The sequence below is a fragment of the Phascolarctos cinereus genome, unplaced genomic scaffold (assembly GCF_003287225.1).
Source record: "Phascolarctos cinereus isolate Bilbo 61053 unplaced genomic scaffold, phaCin_HiC Scaffold_726;HRSCAF=1367, whole genome shotgun sequence".
Classification (NCBI taxonomy): domain Eukaryota; kingdom Metazoa; phylum Chordata; class Mammalia; order Diprotodontia; family Phascolarctidae; genus Phascolarctos; species Phascolarctos cinereus.
In genome coordinates this window covers 424176126-424199821 of record NW_027556098.1, presented here as the reverse complement: position 1 = coordinate 424199821, position 23696 = coordinate 424176126, and the positions used below count along the sequence as shown (strand labels likewise).

The window sequence follows — 23696 nt, the reverse complement described above, 5'->3', positions numbered from 1 at the left end:
CACAACCCTGCACACAGGCAGCCCAGACCATAGGGTCGTCTTCTCACAGCAGCCGTGGGCCTCAGCAGCTCCTTGGGTGTCTGAGCAGCCTTTTAAAGGCCGAACTGCTCACCTCCTGGTGTGAGGAAGGGGCTAGAAAAGATGCCCTAAAAATTGCCTGCTTACCCAACCCTGGCCTGATTACCATGGCAGGCGAGGATGCCACCTTGAAGTTGAAACACATACACACTCACACACAAAATGTACAAAAACTTCTACAAAGATGATTCTACTCACCATCAGGACATGGAATGACTGCACCCTTATAGACAACATGAAATCCAGTAGACCTGAAAGACAAGCAGCTCTTGTGAAAGAACTCAGCAGGTAAGGTATCACATCCAAATATCAGCACTGAGTGAAACAGGCAAGCAAATGCAGACCAGCTTACCAAAGTTGGAGCTGGATCCATGTTTTTCTGGAGTGGCTGCAGTGAAGGGCAGTGCCATGAAGCTGGTGTAGGTTTTGCAATCAAAACTAATCTAGTCATCAAGCTTGTATGCCGACCAAAGGAGTGAAAGAGAGACTTATGACAATACAATGGCCACTTGCAGGAAAACGTCACGCCACCATCATCAGTGCCTATGCTCCCACCAGAGAACTCTGATGAGGCCAAAGAAAAATTTAATGAAGACCTGGAGACCTTTATCATCAGTGTGCCAAAAGAGGACAAGCTTATAATTCTGGGAGACTTTAATGCTAGAGTAGGCTCAGACTACTAGCCACAGCAAGGAGTCCTTGGGAGGAATGGAGCTGGAAACAGCAAGAGCAATGGTCACTTAGTACTGAAGACGTGTGCATCTCATGACCTTCTCATCACCAACACTGACTTCTGTTTACCTAAATGCAATAAAACTTCGTGGATGGCCCGTCACAGAAAACACTGGCATTTAACAGACGATGTGATTGTGAGGAGAAGAGACAGACAGGATGTGAGAGCGACAAAGATGGTGCAGAGTGCTGGACTAATCATTAACTTATCCTCTTCAAGCTAAATATTCACATTCAACAAAAGCAGTGTCCCCAAGGCTAAAAGACTAGCAGAAGACTTAATGTCAATGAATTAGAGTGCTGCTCCCTACGTGAACAGTTTGTTGCTAACTTGGAGGGAAAGCTGAGCCAACACACAGTTGAGAACAGTGGACAGAAAAGGAGTGGGCAGCTTTCAGAGACTTGGTATACAGCACTGCATTTGCTCATCTGGACCAGAACGCTTGCAAACACCAAGATTGGTTTGATGAAAATGATGGGGAAATTCAGAAGCTGCTAAATGAAAAACAAGAACTCCACAGGGTTTACCAGCAGGATCGTTCATCAATCTCTAAGAAGGCAGCATTTAATTCCATGAAAAGTAAAGTACAAGCAAAGCTTAGGGAGATGCAGGATTCTTGGCTCAGTGAGAAGGCAGGTGAGATTCAGTTTTATGGTGACGATCACAATCCAAAGCACTTCTATGATGCCCTGAAGGATATTTATGGGCCAAAGATCTATGGTGTATCTCAACTGCTCAGTGCTGATAGAGCCATATTGATTAGTGATAAGGACACAATCCTGGAGAGGTGGGCTGAACACTTCCATAGTGTCCTCAACAGACCATCATCAATCGATGCTGAAGCTACTGACCATTTACTTCAGGGTGAAGTCAATCCCTCCTTAGCTGAAGTTTCAACTGAAGAAAAGGCTTTAAATGTCATTAGGTTCCTTTTGTGTGGCAAAGCACCTGGTGCTGATTCTATTCCAGCTGAGATTTATAAGGTGGGGGATCTATTGTTCACACAAAAGGTGAAATTTTCCAAGCTATTTGGCAAGAGGAGGTCATCCCCCCAGGAGTTCAAGGATGCCTCCATTGTCCATTTCTATAAAGGTAAAGGAAATAGATTGTCCTGTGACAATCACGGGGTGGGGGTGGGGGGTGTCTCTCTCTTAGTCATTTCTTTCCTGAGTCCTCCTAATAGACTGACCCTTCCCCTGAAGGATGGTCATCTACCTGAGAGCCAGTGTGGCTTCAGAAAGGGCCGAGGAACACTGGATATGGTGTTTGCTGCCTGACAACTCCCGGAGAAAATGCCAGGAGCAGAACAGAGATCTGTGCACAATGTTTGTAGATCTGACCAAGGCCTTTGATATTGTTAGTCATGAGGGCTTATGGAAAATGATGTCAAAGTGGTTGTCTAGAGAAGTTCATCAGCTTTGCATATCAACTTCACGATGACACGCTTGCTCAGGGACGATGCTCTCGCGCTCTCCCAGTCACCAGGGAGTGAAACAAGGCCGCATGCTTGCTCCCGTGCTTTTTAGCGTGATGTCTTCAGCCATGTGGTCAAATGCCTTCAAGGAGATGAACATGGCATCAAGGTCAACTACCTTACTGATGGTAAAGTCTTCAACTTGAAAAGACAAGTCATAACTAAAGAGGAAAGAGTGTTGGGGCATGATTTTCTGTTTGCAGATGATTGCATGCTCAATGCAGCCTCTGAAGCTGAGATGCAACAAAGTATGGCTTAATTCTCTCCTGCTTGTGCTAATTTTGGCCTAACAGTGAATACCAAGAAAACACAGGCGCTCCATCAGCCACCACCAAACCATCCATATGTGGAACCATCAGTTACAGCAAATGGAGAAGTTTGAATGCTATGGATAAGTTCACTTACCTTGGCATGGTACTCTCTAGGGGTGTACACAAGGATGATGAGGTTGACACACACATTACCAGAGCTAGCTCAGTGTTTGGGAGGCTCTGAAGGACAGTGTGGGAGAGCAGAGGGATTAGACTGACTACCAACTGAGGGTCTACAGAGCCCTTGTGCTGACCTCATTGGTGTATGTCTGTGAAACCTGGACAGTATCCCAGCGCCAGGCCAGGAAACTGAATCACTTCCATTTGAAATGTCCTAGGAAGATTCTGAAGATCACCTGGCAGGACAAGATACCAGACCCTGAGGTCCTTTCTCCAACTAAACTGCCTAGCATTCAAACTCTGCTTCAAAGAGTGCAACTCTGATGGGCTGGCCACGTTGTTTGAATGCAAAACATATGCTTGCCTAAAAGACTATGTTAGGGAGAATTCACACAGGGCAAACATTCAGAAGTGATCCAAGGACACTCTCAAGGTGTCTCTTGAGAACTCTGAATTGATTGTGTGACATGGGAGACAGTGGCACGGGACCACCCGGCATGGCGCACCCTCATCAGAGAAGGTGCTGTACTCTGTCAGCAAAGCAGAATTGAAATAGCTCAAGAGAAACCCAAGATACACAGACTTAGAGAATCCACCCCAGAGGTTCACACGGACTGTTTGTGCCCGACCTGAGCTCGTACTGGTCGGATCAGCTACAGTCTGACACATTGCCCCTGGACTCTAGCACAGCGACGTCATTTTGGTTCTCTTTGAAAATGAAGGACAACAAGCAACCAAAATGCTGTGAGTCTGATGAGCTAAGCAGCCTGGGAACAAGCAGGGCAATGTTGGGGGCAGGGTGGAGGGCTCATGTCAGACAGTGCTGCTGGGGAAGGGTCGGGGGAGGGAGGAACAAAGGGAAGATGGAAGGAAGCAAGGAAGGGACTCTGTGCCAGGGACTGTGCTAAGTGCTTTACAAATCCTCCTGGGGGCTAGTACCATTGTTATCCCCATTTTACAGGTGAGGAAACTGAGGCAAACAGGTTCTGTGGCTTGCCCAGGGTCACACAGCTTGTAACTCTCTCAGATCTTCCTGACGTCAGGCCCCGCACTGTATGTCCTGTGGCACCCCATGGCCGCCTCTATAGGACCATCACATAAGTGACATGGGGCAATATAGATGGATACACTGAAACTTGAAAGGATGAAGGCTGCAGATTAACAGCAGCAGATGGGCAGTGATGGGCAGTGGGGAGCTCTCCCTGTTGGCCCCGTGTCCAGGAGGTGGACAGGGTAGCCCGCACATCGGGTCTGGTTTCTAGGAGCACCTAAAGATGGCAGGGAGGAGGACTGCCAAAGAGTATTGGCTCCCAAGGGAGCTGGGGACAGGGACATCAGAAATCCACACCTTCTGTGAAGGCTCAGGACAGAGGAGACCACGGGAAAGCGCAAGTGATGGCTCAGAGGGGAAGGGTCTTCATCTCAGAAGACGTGACTGAAGCACAGGGATACGGAGAACAAGAGTCTACCCCTCCCAGGGCATGGACACCCCCTGCTCTGGGCACCTGCCCTCCAGGCTCCTGGCATGACCAACACGGTTCTGGTCCTGGGGGGGGGGGCGTCTGTGACTGCAGCCAGAAGGTGGCATGGATCCCAGCTGCATGATGGTCTCTGCCACTCCATGGTGGTCCCTGTTCCAGGTTCCAGAGGTTCTGGAGCCTTCTGCCAAGATGGCACACTTGAAGGATGCCCCACTGGAGGGGAAAGCACTTTGTTCCCTCAAGTAGAGGCCATGAATATTGCTAACTGCCTGAAGAGACTCACTAACTCTAGCAGATGTCAGTCCTCATGGGGCCCTGCTCCTGGGGCCTCAGTGACTCTCCCTGAACATGAAAGAGCATGCTTTCCACCAGACACCTGGGGCTACCATCTTTACAACCTCAGTGCTGACTTCATCGCTTAGCCTTGAATCTGTCAGTTTATATGAGGGAAGGATTCTGGCTAACACAACCCATGAAGTCAGTAGTAGCCTTCAGAATGGCCAGATCCTTCTGGGATAGAGTAACGGAGCCTTGGGTGCTGGACGGGGACCTGGGTGGGCAGACAAGACCAAGATCCAAGGAAATGTATCCATGCTCTGAGAAGGTGACCAGAGAGGAAGCAGAGCAGCCTAGGACTCACCTGGGGCCTGGCTGTCAGCAGCTCAGAGGTGATTTCTTCCTCCTCTTCCTCCTCCATGCTCCAGCTTGGGGGAAAGTCAACAGCTAGCGAATCTGGCAGGGGGACAAAGGGGAGTGATGAGGGAGACCAAGGATGGCTTAGAGCTCCCCAGGCCCCAGGGTGGAAGGCCCTGCCCAGCACTGCAATACCCAAGGAGCCCCTGGAGAGTGGAGGGAAAAGCCAAGGAAATGGAGTTATGAACCGCTGAGATGCCCAGTCTGTGCCTGGGGCCACAGCACACTCGTCTCTGGTCTCCCCTCATCCAGTCTTTCCTCTCAGCCCCTACTCCACACAAGCACCCTCCTGATAGTCCTGACCCCAACACTACTCAAACACCTTCACTGGCTCCCTACTGCCTCTAACCAAAAACAGAAAATCCTTAAGACCTCCAGAAAGACAATTTGGAATTATGCAAATAACATGGCTAATGTGGAAATGTGTTTTGCATCACTGCACATGTCTAATCCACAGCCAGTTGCTTGCCTTCTCAAGGACAGAATATGGAACTCAAAATTAAAAAAAAAAAGCATTGACAATTTTGGTTTGAGGAAAAAATTAAAGTTAAAAAAAATTACATGTAGAATTATGCAAATAAAGTGACTAAAATGTTCCTATATTTTGATCCAGAGATAAATGACTAGGTGTTTAGCCCTATGAGGGCAATGACAAAAAGAAACACCCCTATGCACCAAAACATTTATGTTCTTTTTGGCATGTGTGGTAGTAAAGAACTGGAAACAGCCTGGGAGGCCACTGAACAGAGAAAGGCTCAGTAACTCATGGCACAGCAATGAAATGGAATATTACCGTGCTCCTAGAAACCTGACCATACAAAGAAGCAGTGGAACACTTATGTGAATTGATATAGCGCGAAATCAGCACAGCCGGGAAAGCAAGACACACTGACTATGACATCGCCAACGGAGAGAACGGCAGCCACGGAACAATCCAAATGGAAAGTTCACTCAAAATTGCTGAGGCCAAGCTTGGCCCCAAAGAGGAACTCTGAGGAATGGGAGACCAGGGGTGTGGAATACTGTAGAGAACACCAGACTTTCTGGATGCCATCTGCTTTTGTGGACTCTTTTTAAAAGGTCATGATTATGAGGGATGGGTCAAAGGGAGGGGGGGCATACATACAATGGGAATTTTACGTGATATTTAAAAAATCAATAAAAAAATGTACTCCAAAAAAAGAAATAAAGACCTCTGAATAAGGCTGCCACCTTTTACAGATATTTCTGATTACCCCCCCCCCCGTGAACCCTACATCCCAGTCAAAGGCCCATGCTAGCTGATCTTAACATACAACCTCTGCAACACCTCTTGTCCATTTCATCTCTGACACATCCCTGGTCCATTTCACCCCCCCCCCAACATCTTTTGTCCATTTCATCTCTGAAACATCCCTGGTCCATTTAACCCTCTTACATCATCGCTTGTCCATTTCACCACCACCCCTTATACCATCTTTTATGCATTTCACCTCTGAAACATTCTCAATGAAATAATAGGCCAGACCCCAAGCTAACAAAGGGGCTGGGTGGGGGGAGGCGGGTGTATAGCAGAATGTTTGGTCCGAGGGGGGCAGGGCACCCAAGGGAAGCCTTGGAAGAGATTCGGGAAGCTAAAGCAAAGCAATGAGGAGGGATGGCAAGGGAGGGGGGAAGGAACAGCCTGTGCAAAGGTCCAGAGACTGGAAACCACTCCATAGTCTGGGGAGCACAGAATCGCCCCTGAACACAGGAGGAGCCAGGAGGCTACAGTCTGATCACAGGGGCTGGTATCAGAGCCAGGAAGGCTGGCACAACCCTCTGAGCTGGGGACCGCCTTCTCGGATGTCCTCAGGCAGGCCATTCCCCACTGGTCCTCAGTTTCCTCATCTGTAAGGGAGGCTGCAGGGCTGGGCGCTTGTGGGGATCGCCTCCAATTCTGGACCTGGCCTAGGCTCTCGGGGAGGTAACAGGGAGCTGCTGAAGGTTCTTGAGCAGGGGCATGTGGCCGGGGTCCTGCGCTCCCTGCCCTGGAAACACCCCCATTCTGCCCCAAGAGTGAGCGTGGAGCTCACCGCCGAGAACACTCACCTGCCCTGGGCGATGCCACAACCTCACCTAGGCTCAGGCAGGATTACTATGGCGCATGCGCCCTCCCTCCTTGGGGGCGGCCTGGCAGATTGCACTGCAGAGCCTGCAGCAAAGCTTCCAAGGCTGGACCTATGAAAAGTGCGCCTGCGCACAGGGAGCCCGTGAACTCCCATCCCTAGGATCCATGGGCATACACAAGCCGGCCCCTCCAGGCCACGCTCCGCACATGCGCACAGCCTCCCTTGCAATGGTCTCTCCACAACCCAACTCCTGTACTACCATTCCCAGAAAGCATCGGGACATAGGATGGTAGGGCATGAGGCTGAGGTGTGCGAAGCCAATCCTGGGAAATGGAGTCTTCTTTGGTTCTCCCCACACTCATTACGGGGGTGGCTGAGACTCTGAGCCAGGACCTGGGTTTTTCCTCATTTCAGCAGCATGTGGCGAGCGTACCTGGTTGCACTTAACCCCCCCCCCTTCTAAACATGTATTATTTATATTTTGTAACATTCTTTTTAAATTTTGACTTCCAGATTCTCTCCCTCCCACCTCTCCCTCACTCACTGCGTAAGCAAACAATATCTCAAATAGAATTGTAGAGCCAGGCAAAACATATTTCCAGATTAGTCATGTCCCAAAAAACAAAGAAAGCGAGGAAGTCATACTTGACTTCGCACTCAGAGTTCGTCAGTTCTCTTTCTGGAGGGGGATCGCGTTTTTTGGTCGTAAGTCCTTTGGAATTGTCTTGGTGCACTATATTGATCAGAATAGCCAGATCTTTCACAAAGCTGATCATCATTACAATGTTTCTATTACTGGGTACAATGTCCTTCTGGTTCTTTTCACTTCATTTTGCATGGGTTCACTTCCTCTTGCCCTGTTATTTCTAAATGGTATAGCGGATTCTTTTGATTTGTAGATCGGATTTAAGTAAGGTGGTCATCAGCCTCACTCTCTCTTTTGGAGTCCTCCCAATCCAGTGGCAGGACAGAGTCAAGATGACTGGTGATGGCCTGAGATGCAGTGGATGACCTTGGCGTCTTTGACGTCTAACCAGGCTCTAAGGCTCCACAGAGCCTGCTTCAGCCCACCTTCGTGGCCGTTGGAACAAATTGTTCTCATCCACCCATTCCTGCAGGGGAAGTCTTGGGGTAGACACCCCCACCCAACCCACCAACAGGTTTGAGGTCCCTCAGTTACCCTCAACCTGGTTTAGCTTGTCTGCTGAAACGTTTGCCAGGGTATGGCTGCTGTTCGTGCTACAGCTTCTTGGAGCCACAGGTGAAAGCTAGGTGGATCAGGCGGACACCAAACGTGGAAAGCAGCCCTGAGAAGGGCTTACCTTGGTAGTGTACTTTAAAGCAATGTACACATTGATAACGAGGTTGGCGCACACAATGCCAGAGCTAACAGTTTGGGAGGCTCTGAAGGAAAGTGTGGGAGAGAAAAGGTATTAGACTGCCTACCACACTGAAGGTCTACAGAGCCGTTGTACTGACCTTGTTGTATGCCTGTGAAACCTGGACAGTCTACCAGCGCCATGCCAGGAAACTAAATCGCTTTCATTTGAATTGTCTTAGGAAAATTCTGAAGATCACTTGGCAGGAAAAGATACCAGACACTGAGGTCCTTTCTCTGGTAAACTGCCAAGCATTCAAATTCTACTGCAGAGAGTGCAGCTCTGATGGGCTGGCCACAGTGTTTGAATGCCAAACATATGCATGCCAAAAAGACTATTTTCAGGAGAACTCACACTGGGCAAGTGTGAAGAAGCAGCACAAGGACCCTTGCAAGATGTCTCTTAAGAACTTTGGAATTAATTTTGAGACATGGGAGACACTGGCACAGGCCTGCCCAGCATGGCGTACCCTCAAAAGAGAAGGTGCTGTGTTCTATGAGCAAAGCAGAATGAAAGTAGCTCAAAAGAAACTTGAGATGCACAGATGGAGAGAATCCACCCCAAATGTTTACATGGTCTATTTGTGCTCGACCTGTGGTAGAACATTCCGAGCACGTATGGTCCGATCATCCACAGTCAGACACACTGTAACTTGACTCTAACATAGTGTTGTCAGTTTGGTCCTCTTGGAGAATGAAGTACAGCAGTGTTATTTCTGAAACCACTCCCTTTGTCATTTTTTATATTACAATAGTATTCCATCACATTCATATGCCACAGTTGTTTAGCCATTCCCCAACTGAAGGAGGATTTGAGGTCAGAGGCACTATTCCCCACACCCCAGGACTAGAGCTAATTACAAAAAAAAAAAATGAGCAGGAAAGGAGAATGAATCCAGCCACAGAAAGTTACCATGGGCGTAGAAAAGACTAGGGTCCATCTTCAGAGGAGGCTACTGAAGCAAATAAACCCTCTACTACCCCCAAAGAGTAATGTCAAATGGTCACCTGCCCAAAAAGAATTCATAGAAAAACTTTTAAAAGACTTTAAAAATCAAATGAGAGAGATTGAGGAAAAACTAAAAAAAAAAAAAAGAACAATCCAAGAAAAACAAGATTATGAAAAGAAATTCAACCAATTAGAAAAGGAGATCCAGAATCTTAAGGAAGAAAATGACTCCTTAAAAATCAGAATTGGGCAAAGGGAAGCCAATGAAGTCATGACAGACCAAGAAATAATAAAGCAAAATGTAAAGAATGAAAAAATAGAAGAGAATGTGAAACATCTCATAAGAAAAACAGCTGAACTGGAGAGCAGATAAAGAGGAGAAAACATAAAAATAATCAGACTACATAAAGGCTGTGGACAAAAATTCTTGATACAATAATACAAGAAATAATTAAAGAAAATTGTCCTGAAGCATTAGAACAAGAGGGGAAAGTAGAAATAGAAAAATCCACGGATCACCACCTGAAAGAGATCTTACAAGGAAAGCCCACAGGAATATCTTAGTGAAATTCCAAAACGCCCAGCTCAAGGATAAAATATTATGAGCAACAAGAAAAAAAAACAATTTAAATACAATGGTACCACAATTAGAATCACACAAGACCTGCCAGCAGCAACACTAAGAGACTGCAGGTCTTGGAACACTCTATCTTGAAGAGCAAAAGAAATGGGGTTCCAGTCAAAAATATCAAACCCAGCAAAGCTAGGCATAATCCTGAATAAAAAAAAATGGACATGTAATGAATTGTCATACTTTCTGGATTTTGTTTAAAAAAAACTTGAACTTAATAGATTTGACATCCAAGAGCCAAGAGAAATATGTGGTATAAACCAAAGACTAATTACAAAGGACTCCATAAGGACAGACTATTTACCTTTTATACAGGGAAATAAATGTAAAACGTGTGTCTGAGACTGTTATTGGTAATTGGGTAGTTCATAAGAAAGACTGGGGTAGACCTGAGTATTTTAAAAAGTAAAACCATTTAGGAACAGCTAAAAAGAGTAATTATCTTATACAAATGAGGTGTGAGAGGAAGAAGTGACACAGAGGAATTAGATGGGGTGGAGGTCTAGTAGTTCTGGAACCCTATCTTCATCAGGAGTGGGTTCAAGAGGGAACAATACATATACATCTAGAAGAGTATAAAAGTCTCCTAACCTCAGAAAGAAATAGAACACTAAGAAGACAGGGAGTGGGGAAAGGATAAGAGAGAGATCTTGAGAGGAGAGGGTGAGGGAATAGGTTAAAGTGGGGTATACAAGGGGGTTAAATGGGAATGGGAGGGTAAAAGAGGGTTCCTTGGGGGGGTAGATTAAATAATAGGAGGGGAAGGTAGTGGTTAGAAGTAAAGTAGAGGAATTAGGAGAGATAGAAAATGAGAGAAAATATGAGAGACAAACATAAAATACAGTTCAGGAGTAGAATTTGCTAGGGAAAAAGGAGCAGGGGTGATAGTCATGATCTTGGACAAAGTTAAGGCTAAAATAGATTCAATCAAAAGAGGGAAACTACACTATGTGTCAGACATATTCAACATTGTTTTGGATTATTTAAAATAATTAGACACTATAAAGTAGGAATATTGCTGTGGTGTAGGAAATGACAATTTGGTGTACTTGGAAAAATATAGAAAGACTTGGACTTATTAAAGGAAGAGGTTATCCACTGTCAGAGAAACAGAGGATAAATAAGTATAATATGGTCTTACATAGATGCATGTGAATGTATATGTCTGTATGTGAGTATGATTATCAATATCTATGTATGTGTATGTAAGTGTACGTACAGGTAGATGAATGGATATGTATATATCTTTGTGTGTATGTATATACATATTCAGACACACATGCATGCATGCATGCATACATGCGGGTGCATGTATGCATACATCCATGCTCAATTGTAGACTTTGGAAGGGGGGAGAGGAAATGGGAAAAAAGAACAAAGTCAAAAGCGCACAGCAGAGAACAAAAGAAAACTTACCAGGAAACAGAGACAAGGTGGCTAGCTCTCAACACAACACACAGTATTTATGACATGGGCTTTCCTGAAATGGAAATGTATTGCTGTATATTTTGAATCCACTCTCATGTTCTGCTATGCACATAGCAATATATTTTTCTTTTCTTGTTTTCTATTTAAGTTTCAATATTTAATGTTTATAATATGTTTCTTTTCTTTTCTTAAGTTTTAGTATTTAAGTCTCAAATAAAGAAAATTTTAACAATCAAAAAGACCAAAGAAACAAAAGATAATAAGAGTGGGTTCTGCTCGCTTTGGGGTGGGGAAGCACTGTGCCAAGCTTCAGACATTTTTGTGCTGTTCTTTTCAAAGCTAGTTCTGGGGTCTGCAAGTTTTTGGTGCCTCTAAGGGTGGTGTTATCCTGGGAGAGGTGTGGTCACTGCCAGAGTCTGTGCTCTGGTCTTTACCCAGGAAGGGCTTCTGCCTTTCTGCAGTCATGCACAATCATACTTCTTTTGGCCCTGAAGCTGCGGCTAGGACCCTTGCTCCTTGGTGCCCCATTGTAAGCGCCCCTCTCCATCCTGGAAGAGAACTGCGTATGGGCAAGAACCCAGTGCCAGTAAAGCATCCCCTGTAATCTCTCTCTGACCAGCCCCCTTACTGCCCTTGAGCTGGGGGCTCCTGAAGCTGCTGCTGCTATCACAGTTGCTACCATGCTCCAGGCCTTAGTCCACCCTGGTGCTACAGCTCTCTCCTGCAGACCTCCTCAGCTGTCTGGTAAAATGACTCCATCTGACCTTTTGTTGTCTCTGCTGCTCCAACATTTGACTTGAGGCATTATTTTTAAAATGTTCACCGGGGAATGTTGGGAGAATTCAGCTGGGTCTTGGCCTGTACACCACCATCTTGGCTCTGCTCCTAGCTCCACTCTTGAGGCTGTTTGCATGTGCCTGGCTAAGTGGGCCTCACCCTGCTTTGTATGATCACCAGCAAGTTCAGATATTCTGTGTCTCAGTGGAGGCCCATATCTCTGGTGTGGCCCTTTTTCTGTCTAGGAAGTATTGCTTGTGGCTAGACTGTAGAATAAAGACTTAGCTCTGAGCCCCAGACTGCTCTGAGTGGAGAAAAGTTATGGGAAGTGGAAACCACAGAATGCAGGTAGCCTGCCCCAGAGCCTCAGCAAGAGCCAGAGCCAGAGCCAGTACGGACCACAAGTAGTCAAGGGCTAGTAGAGAACCTTTGGTTTTACCAAAACAATCAACCAAACCCAGATGGAGCAAGTCAAGGTCAGAGCAAAAATGGTGGCAATTCTGTTGGGGATAGTGCGAGAAGTAGGAGACAGAGAGGAGGTTAAAACTGAAACCTGAATTGAATGACTAGGAGACCGAGCCAGAAACCAGGGATTCCTGGTGGAGGAGGGGGAGGGAAGGATTGGTCCTAGCCACCTCATCCAGAACAGAAGAGATAGCAGCATCTAGACTACGAAAAGGATAAGTCCAAGCAGGAACTGACTACCCTGTCCAGTAATGCAAGGGGAGGTAGATTTTGACTCAGGGTCAAAGGCCCAATCCAGAAACTGAGATAGGAGATGTGCATAAACAAAAATGCTACAGGCAATAGAGAAAAAATTAAATGAGAGGAAAAATGAAGAGCACTGGAGGAAAGAAATGGAAGGATATATAACTTATAACAGAAGGCGAAAAACTCTGTGAAAGTAATAGATATCATGAAAAACAGAATGGAGTACGCAGAACTCATGAGAGTTTACCATAAGACAATAGGAAATATTAGAACAAAGACAAAAGATTGAGAAAAATAGAAATGCTATCTATCAAAAACAACTGCCCTGGAAAACAGGTCAGGGAGAGATAATTTAAGAATCACTGACTCCATGATAACTATGACCAAACCAAAAACCTGGACACTATATTTCAGTGAATCACATATGAAAACTGACCAGATCTATCAGAATCAGAGGACAAAGTAAAAACCAATAAGAATCTACCAGTTATCTCCTGAAAGAAGCCTCAAATTGCAACTGCCCAGGAATGTCATACATTTTCAGATATAACCAACACAGAATAAATACGTTTTGCTTGATTTTACTTATTTGTTACAATGAAGGACTTTTATATGGGGAAGGGAAATATTGGAGAGGGGCCATGATAATGATGCAAAAAAGAAAAAGGAGTACATCAATGAAATATCTAAATAACACAGAGAAGGGAGGAAAAGGAAGGTCAGAAGGAGATACAGATGAGGGCACTGTTGTTACCACCATGTCAAGTCAACACACGTTTATTTATTATTTATGTGCCAGGCACTGGGCTAAGACTGGAGATTAAAAAAAAAAAAGTAAAAAAAAAAGTCACTGCTCTAAAGGAGCTCACAGTCTAATGGACCATGTTAAATTTGATGGGGGTTTTTTTTAAGTTGTAAATGGTAGGCTTAACATTTCACGTGCGATACTTTTTTTCTGTCTTATATATATGAAAATGTTCATGTTTGTTGATGACTGTCAAATTCATAATAAAAATATTCTTTAATGGGTGGTGAGATCTGGGAACGTTTCTACAACACTTTAAGATTTACAACAAGCTTTCTCTGGCAGCAGTCTAGGTGGGTATTATTGGGCTAGTGAGACGAGGACTAGTTACTTTCTGTCTTTGGCCCCCACCTTTGTGAAGATGGTGCTAAGCTTCCTGACTTCACCCTCTGACCTCCCCCTTGGACATAACTTTTCCTCTAGTTACTTTTGGCTCCACCCCTCAGGAGCTGGGTTTTCTTTTCACACCTTCTGGGAGGAAACAAGGGGAAGGGTAAATGTCAAAGATAACCGCCTCAGAAAGGCTCATTCTTCAAACAAAAATCACTTTTCTCATTTTGTCTAGGACTGATTTAGATCCACTTTCTCTTTCTCTGTTTTGGGGAAGTTACTAAAGCATGAACCAAGGAAATCTCTTCTGCATATGTCTAAGCCCCCATTGTTCCAAGAAATGTCTCAGCAGTCATAAGAAATGTCTCTTTCGGGGGGGGGGGGGGAGGGTGAGATAGAAGGGAGGGAAGATTAGGGGAAGGGGTATTCAGAATGCATGCCATCTTGGGGTGGAGGGAAGGATGAGATGAGGAGAAAATTTGGAATTGAAAATCTTGTGGAAGTGAATGTTGAAAACTAAAAATGAATAAATAAATTTAAAAAAATAGAAAAAGAAAAAAAAATGTCTCTTTCTCCAAGGTACTTTATCATCTATTACTTCTCCTGCTGACAGCAAGGAGTAATGACACACATACACAGCCCAGCAGTTCAATGGTTAAGCTCTTTATTTCAGATAAACTATGATGTAGCAAAGCAAAACAAATGGTTAAGAAATAGGAATGAGGAGACAAGTCATTCCTGTGAGAAGAATGAGTGCGAGTGAAGACAAGGACTGGAAATCACTGATTCCCCAGGTCTGTTCTCAGGTCTATGATTGGCTCCAGCCACTCTGTCTCTGTCCTATGTTGCTTCAGCACAGCATGGCTACAGTCTTTTCCACAGTATCTCAGCTTTTGCTGAAGGTCAGTTGACTCCCAGTGGTGGTGATGGCAGCCACGAGTGGCCAGTCAGTGATGGAGGTCCCAGGCTTGAGCAAGCACTTCTCAACTTTTCTTCACCCTCCCCAGTTCCCTTGCTAATGTAGTCTTGGAAATTCACCCTTATGCCAGCTCTACAGGCTAACTTTACAGTCTTAGAGACCTCCAGGGGCTCAACTACACAAACATTAAAAAATTCTCATTCATTAGTGGACATAGGTCTCCGAAATCCACATATTATCTCATTAAACCTTCAAAATAACCTTAGGAGATAAGCAAATTATTACCTCTATTTTTTTTTTGGTTTTTTGCTAGGCAAGAGGGTTAAGTGACTTGCCCAGGGTCACACAGCTAGTAAGTATCAAGTGTCTGAGGCTGGATTTGAACTCAGGTCTTCCTGACTCCAGAGCCAGTGCTCTATCCACTGCACTACCTAGCTGCCCCCATTACCCCTATTTTAAAGCTGAGGAAATTCATCTTGAAAGGAGTCAGGTGCTTTGCCTGGAAGGACACTGCCAGTAAGCATCAAGGGTGTAATAGGACTAATATCTCTGAGGGCTCCTTCCTCTCCCTCCCTTCCCCACCACATGGGTAAGGAGAAGGTGACAAAACCAGGACTTGGTTGACTGGGAGCCAGGGAGGGCAGTAAGCTATGTCCCTCTTGGTGAAACTTCTGGTGGCCTCTGTATTGAGGTGTCTTCCTGGTCACCTGGAGGCATACAAGGTCCTATAAACATGCGGTTAATACCCTTCATACTTGGTAGATGCCCAAAGACCCTGCAGGTCACCACATCTTTTTTTTTTTTAAGGCAATTGGGGTTAAGTGACTTGAGAGGGTCACACAGCTAGTAAGTGTCAAGCGTTTGGTCTGAGGCCAGATTTGAACTCAGGTCCTCCTGACTTCAGGGCCAGTGCTCTATCCACTGCCCCCCCGGCTGCCTCATAAGTCACCACTTCTTGTCCCAATGATCAGATGTGTTTCCACATAGAGGCAGGGGTAGGAGGGAATTTCTATCTGAGCTAAGTGCTACTTTATATCCTTGCTATGTTAGGGCTAAGCACATCTTTCTTAACTGTTCAATGACCTACGAGTGTCTCATTTCATCCCAACACAGAGCCTGAGTTAACAGGAAGCTATTGTCAGACATACCCCTAACATGAAATGGAATTTAAACCCAGGGAAGGAGCAAGTGTATAAAGTGATATTGAAGACCAGAAAGAGGAGAATATTGAAAAGGCAAATATCTGAGAGTCGGAGGGCATGGAATTGGCATGCAAGTGGCAGTGTTGGCTTTGTCAAGAAGAGCTACCCTTGAGGAGGCAGGGGGTGGTGATGGTGTAGGGAACTCAAGGAGAAAAGGTTCAGAACAGGAGCAGCAGAGTTCACAAGAAGGACTCAGTCAGGGAAGCATGTAAGGAAACTAATGCAGCAGTGAGGGCACAACTGGAATTAAAGAAATGAAATCTGAAGTGAATCCACTTCTAGAATCCAGTAGACTTCCTCTAGTTGCTCAGCAGCACAAGAAGAATAAGTGAAGTCCTAGAAAACCAGTTTTGGAGTCTGTCTGGGCATAAGTGGGCAAGAGTTTGGAAGATCTGAGGACAGAGAACAGAGTAAGGTTGAACTGCTTAACTATCAGGTCAAATTTTTTAAAGGAGGAAAGGCCACAGCTGGGGTGACGGCAAGTCATGAGGATGAATCGTTTTAGGGGGAATAAGACAAAAGGAGAGGTGGGAGACATGAGATGGTGAGAGGAATTCCTGAGTTCTGGACCACAGAGGTTGAATGATGATGTGTGAGGGTGAGATCTAGGGTAAGACTATCCCTGTGTGTGCCTGGAATGATGATGCAGATGGTGGGGTTCAAGGAGGCTGATGAATCAGGAGGCTGGGGTATTTGTGGAGACATGGAAGCTGCATTGGCTTGTTGGCAGGGAAAGAAAATTCTAAGCTGATGCATCAATGCCTCTTGGGTCATATCTGAGCATACCAAGAAGGGTATGGGGGTAAGAGTATGGGCCCCTTGCTACTTTATGATAGGTTGGTCTCTTGTAGAAAGGGTGCCTTAATCAGGATACAATGACATCTGTGTGTATTGTCAGGCAAGCAGGAAGTGGCAGCCTAGTTAAATTAGCTTTTGCCAGGGAAATCTTATGCTCCTGGACATAGGAATACCCACATATCTCAGAGGCTTACTCATTTTGGGCTAGTGAAGCATATCAGATACAGAGAAGTAAAAAATGGTGGAAGAGTCTACAGGGTTAATTTTTCTTAAGGGTTTGGGTAGATATTAATAAAAAACATATACTATTATTACCACTACTGCCAATAATAAGAGTTGACATTTATACACAACTCCTGGGCTTGAAAATTGCTTTATGTACTTTATCTCGTGTGATTCTGACTACAATATTGTGAAGGTAGGTGCTACCACCTCCATCTGAAGGACTGTGAAACTGACTGAGGAGGATTAGGTGACTTTTCAGGGGTCACTCAGCTGGTGCCTGAGCGATAACTAAAACCCACACCTCCTAATTCCCAGTACTCGGACACGAGGGCAGCCCGCACATTTAGCATCTTTTCCCATTCTCACAAATCCAACTACTGTAAGCGTACTTGTTCCCAGCTTTAAAGTCCTGGCTACTGTAGGCACCTCGTCATTCGGAATGACCAAGACTGAGCTAACTACTGCCAGACAACATCACAACTAACATATCCTTATCTTTGCATGGCTACCAATAATACTCCATTTAAAAATTTAAAAAAAAACCTTCTTAGCTTGGGACCATACAAAAACAGATGGTGGGCCATAGTTTGTGAATGCCTTGGAAAGTTGTGGAGACACAACCACTCCCATTTCTGTCTGAGTTGGACACCACTGATCTAAATTATGGATGCCAGAATGACATTAGTCCTGAAACTCAGAACTATCCCAACCCTGGCACTGGGTTTCTCTCTCAGTAGCTGGTAGGGCCAACTGTAGTCCCTCATTCATGTTGGTTACTGTGCCAACGCAAACTTCACAGACCTGGCTGGGCCTCTGTGGGGACTCATTTCCCAGCCTCTCTTTTCCCTGCACCTGAGTAAGCAAGCCAGGCAGGACCTTGGCTGCAGTGTTTTCTGTCCGTGAAAATGAACACGTCATCAACAGAAGCAGGTGGCACCCTGTAACATTTGGAATCACAGGACTTGGGTCCCCATCTCAGCTCATCATTACGTGGCCTCGGGCACATCACGACCCTTCTGGGCTTCCATCTTTCCCTTCATAATGTTAGCCTAAAGTGCCACTTACGTATCTGAGGTGGCAAAGAGAATTTGTCCAAGTCCTGGTGAAGCGAGTTGTGGTAGTGGCTGGGAGACTGACATACTCTTTAGCAGGAGGGTGAAAGGGCAGTGCTGGTCTTACGTGGCAATATGAACCACCCAATGGGATCACTGGGATGCACTGGCATTGGGAGTAAGGCAAGGTCAACCACAGCACACCGCTCTCCAGGGACACGACTCACTTGTTCCAAAGGGATCACTACTGCATCAAGCCAAACTGGAGTCCCCACTGCCGTAACTGGCTTCCCCACCTGATGTAGCAATGTCATTCATTCCACATGAGACATCGGTCACAGGGGGAGGCCACAGGAGTCAGCACCCAACTTCCCCACAGGTCATGTATGGCAGCTATAATTTCAGGCACATCTCCTTGCTTCTGATTAACTCTTTTTGGAAGAGGGAAGAATTCCAAGGGTTGGCTCTTCCCACTGATTCAATTCAACAAGCATTTATAACACACACCTCCCATTATGGACAAAGCAATGTAGAAGGACAAAAGGGAAACAGCCCATGACATCAAGAAGTTTATTTTCTATGGGAACACAGCTTCAGCAACCCTTCATCCAGAAGGCTCACAAGGAGCCCTGCCAATTCCCCAGGGTATCCATATCTGACATATATTCAAGGACCAGGACTATAACAGAATGTGAAGACCTACAGGGCATATAATAATACGAATTAGTACCAGGACCCTCAAGATTTTGCCTCCCTACACTCCAACACACACTGAGGCTCTCCTAAACCATTTGAACATGCTAAGGATTGAGGAACTTGGGACACAGTGTCCCAACAGTTCCTGAGTGTGCCTGTCCTATCCCTGTACGAAAAGACAGTGGTAAAGAGCCTCAGGTAAGATAACAGAGGTGATGGCATGCTTTCTCATCTCCCTGGGGATACTAGCCATCCTATCATTTGAAGAGAATAAGATTCTGGAACTGAGATGAGGATAGGATTAGGATGGGAAAGGGGGTCTAGGGGAGATATAGAGGGGCTTCAACCCCTTCACACCCTCACTGACTATACATGTCGAAGAGAATTCTTACCTGGTTGACCATCTATCTTCTTTTTGAAGAGATCACTGGTGTCTCCAAGTAACCATAACCATGCTATTCATAGCCCCACCCATCCACCCTTGATCATTTGCGGCTGAGACCCAGACTCAGCTGCTAGTACTTATGCCTGAGCCCCCTTCTCTCCTCTGATACTGCCTCCACCCTGGTGCAGGCTCTCAGCACCTCATACCTGGATTATTGCAATAACATGCCTCCTTTCTCCAATCCATAAGTCCAGCTGCCAAAGTGATTTTCCCAAAACACAATTCTGACTATATCCAATTCCAGTGGCTCCCTATCACCTTCAGGATCAAACACAAAGTGCTTTGTTTGGCATTCAAAGCCTAGTTCTCCCTTACCTTTCAAGTCTCCTCACACCTTACTCCCCAACACGTACTCTTCAATCCTGTGACATTTGTCTCCTGGCTGTTCCTCGAAGAAGACACTTCATCTCTTGGCTCTGGGCATCTGCTCTGGCTGTCTTCCATGGCTGGCACTCTCTCTTCATTCAGGCTTCCTTCACATCCCAACTAAAATCCCATCTTCTACAGGAAGCCTTTCCCAATCCCTCAGTTCTAGTGCCTTCCCTCTTAAGTCCTACTTTTTCTGTATGTAACTTGTTTGCACATATTTGTTCACCTCTCTCCCCCATTAGACTGTGTGATCCTTGGGGGCAGGCACTGTCTCTTCTCTCTCTCTCTTTTTTTTAATCTTCAGCACTTAACACAATGCCTAGTATGTAGTAGGTGCTTAATAAATTGACTGAGTCTTCTCCTCTCAACTATTCCAACCATCCCTTGCCAAGACAATGAAGAGTTCCCTTCAAAAGACTCAAGGTCCCTTTTAAATTTTTTTTTTCACCTGGCAGGAGTCAGCATGGGTGGAGATCAGGACAACCAAGTGACATGTGGCAGTGTGCCACCCCCAACCCCACCCGGAACCACTCAATATCATCTACCAGAATCTCTCTGGGGTCTCCATATCAGTGGTAAGGGGCAACTTCTGGGGCCAGATCTGTGGAAGTTGATTCAGAAGATTATTCTGGCCTGTCTCCACTGCTTGGTTGCAGGGAACAGAAGGGGCATCTTTGGTTAAATCCCAGATAGCTGACGGAGCTGAGCTGACACCACCCCATCAGCATGGCTCTCTGAATGGTTTTCTGCAGCTCCTTTTGAGTGAACGTTTTTATGCTTCATCTAGAGCCTCCAAATTCTTCCCCCCTGCTCGACCCTCCTAATGGTGGCCAGTCATTGGCCCATAGTTGGGGAGGTTGTCATAGCTCAGGGGAGGATACACCAAAGTAGACCTAAAGGGTCAAGGTTGTGTGGTAGCACTGAATGCCTAAGCTTGGTCATTGACACAAGGCTGCTCATTCAACAGATTCACCCATGAGACCTGACCTTCTGGCATCTTTAAGCCATTGTAAAGGCACTACAAGCTGGGACCTGCCTCAGTGTCTCCCCCAATCCTGAAGGCTATGGTTCCCAAGTGGACTTTGGCTTGGAATAAAAGGTGGAAACCTTCAAAATGGCATCCAGAGAAAAGTTCCCATTCCGAGGAGGAAAAATCAAGCAATGAGAGTCTTGGCCCCTGGACTTCCCTGTTCTGACTTGTGCCTCAAGACATTGCCTTAGGGATGGGGATAACACAGAGTAGGGGCTGATCTAGAAGCGATGAAGGAACTGATAGAAGAAAAAGAAAAAGTTCCTGGTGCCAAGTTCAAAGAGTGCCCTATGGAGATATCACCAGGGTACAGACTGGAATCTGGACCAAGAATGTAGCCAGAGACAAAATGTGGAGTCTGGCATCCTGGTCCTGATGGCTCGACAATGGCCCACCCTCAGTGCCCCGCCCTTCAACCCACTCCTTCTTCCTCAAGGATTGGGAGGCCCTTGGGCTCTATTAAGGCTTCCCAAGATGTACAACCAGCTACAGCCCAGACCTTGCAGCCAGCACCACTGGTAGCAGCAGTCTGGGAGGGGGCATCACTTCATCAGAGTGTCATAAACCCTGCTCACTGCTCTCAACTGCCTGCACTCAACCACCATTGCCACCATCTGTGACATGGCTCATCTACACAAGGCAGTTCAGGGAGCACTGTGGGGACATCATTGCTTTCTGCCTTCCTTTCTCAAGGAAACACAAGGAGCCTGCCAAAGGTGGGCAACTATTGAGTGGACTCAAAGGGTTTCCTGGAGGCTCCAGCCCCAGGGGACTTTAGGATTGTGTCCAAGGACCTGATGAAGACTGACTTCTTCCTAATTCCCTCTAGACACCCCCGTGGCACCAGCAGGCCTAGAGTCACCTTTGGGGCAGCAGTGACAGCTAAGGTGGGGGGGGGGAGGTGTGCATGTGTGTTAGTATGCTTGGGTATGTGTATATATGTGTGTGTGTGTGTGAGACAGCCCAATGAAAGGACTGGTAGGGCAGAAGACTTGTGAGATGGAGGGCCTAGGGAGCTTTTTAAATTTAATATTTTATTTTTTACCAATTACATGTAAAAATAATTTTCAACATTGATTTAAAAAATTGAGTTCCAAATTCTCTCCCTCCCTCCCCCCCCATTGAGAAGGCAAGCAATTTGATATAGGTTATACATGTGTAATCATGCAAAACATATTTCCGTATTAGTCATGTTGTAAAAGAAAACATGGACCAAAATAAAGACCCAAGAAAAATAAAGTTTTAAAAAAGTGTTCTTCAATCCGTATTCAGACTCCATCAGTTCTTTCTCTGGGGATGGATCGCATTTTTCACGACAAGTCCTTCAGAATTGTCTTGGATCACTGTATTGCTAAGAAGAGCTAAGGCATTCGCAATTCTTCAGCATACAATGTTGCTGTTACCGTGTACAATGTTCTGGTTCTACTCACTTCACTTTGCATCAGTTCGTGTAAGTCTCCCCAGGTTTTTCTGAGAGCATCTAGCTCATCATTTCTTATATCACAATGGTATTCCATCACAATCATATACCACAAATTGTTCTCAGCCATTCCCCAAATGATGGGCATCCCCTCAATTTCTAATTCTTTGCCACCAGAAAAGAGCAGCTATAAATATTTGGGCATAGTTCCAAATTGCTCTACAAAATGGTTGAATCAGTTCACAACTCTACCAACAGCACATTAGTGTCTCAATTTCCCTACATCTCCTCCAACATTTATCATTCTCCTTTTCTGTCCTGTTAGCCAGTCTAATAGGTATGAGGCAGTACCTCAGTATTGCTTTAATTTGCATTTCTCCAATCAAGAGTGATTTAGAGCATTTTTTCATATGGCTATAGATAGCTTTGATTACTTCATCTGAAAACTGACAGTTCATTTTTTTTTATCACCCATGAATTGGGGAATGGCTCTTATTTTTATAAATTTGACTCATTTCTCTTATATTTGAGAGATGATACCTTTATCAGAGAAACTTGCTTCACATTTTTTTTCACAGCTATGACTGCTAACTGTATTTTCCCTCTATCCTATTTCACCCCTTTTATTCTATTCTCTCTTTCTCCTTTCATGGGCCTAAGGGAGTTTTCAAAGGGAGTCAAAAGGCCTGGGTTCAAGTCCTACCTCCACCACACTCTTGAGTAGGTGGTGTGACTGTGAGCAGGAGGCCCATTCTCCAGGCTGCATTGTCCTCATCTGTAAAATGAAAGAACTGAGCCAAAATGACTTCCAAGACCCTCTCAGCTCTCAATCCTTTGATGACGGAGGAGCCCCAGTACTGTCTCATTTCCCACTAGTCCCTGGCAGAGACAGGGCATGATGGGGCTCCTGCTCCCACTCCAGGCTCCCTAGGGCAGGGGATCCATGGTTTCTGCATGTTTTAAGGCTCCCTCAAGTTACATGTAGAGACAGGAACAGAGCTGCAGCACTGAGTGTGAGATGATACCTTTCGTAGGCCAGGCTGGACCAAGAAATAGGCCTAAAGCCAGGGTCTGACCATGCCACTGCCCCGCTCAAGAAGCTTCCGAAGCTCCCTACTGCCCAGCTCCCAGGGGCATCAGATTCCCTCTTGTCTGGGCCTGAATACACATTTCTCCCCATCACGCACTTCATTCTTCTAGCCCCCTTGTCCTCCTTCTTCTTTCCTTTCTTCATTGTTCTGTCTCCCACTTCTGGGCCTGCCTTCCACTCCAGGTGTGAATGTTCTTTCACCTTACCCTCTTAGAACCCCTTCGTCCCCAAAAGGCTCAGCCCGAGCGCCATCTCCTACAAGAGGCCTATCCTGCCTCCCCAGCTGCTAATGCCCCTCCATTACTTTGTATTCTGAATACTTTGTACTGATTTATTTCCTCCCAAATGTAAGCACCGTGAGGCACACTCCATATCACCTGTCTTTACACACTCAGAGCCAGCACATTTTAAGGGCTTAATAAATGCTCTTCGGATTGAACTGATGCGTGTCCGCCAGCCTC

General features: G+C 45.7%; 1 protein-coding gene across 1 annotated transcript in view; it reads right to left on the bottom strand.

Moving 5' to 3' along the window:
- The window catches only part of LOC110197819 (uncharacterized), a 50702-nt gene extending 43562 nt beyond the window's left edge, over positions 1-7140 (bottom strand). The window contains 3 exon segments of the mRNA XM_078146284.1: positions 277-329; positions 4838-4929; positions 6961-7140. Coding sequence (XP_078002410.1) covers positions 277-315 — 39 coding nt within the window. The 5' untranslated portion in view covers positions 316-329; positions 4838-4929; positions 6961-7140.
- Between the last annotated feature and the right edge of the window lie 16556 nt (positions 7141-23696).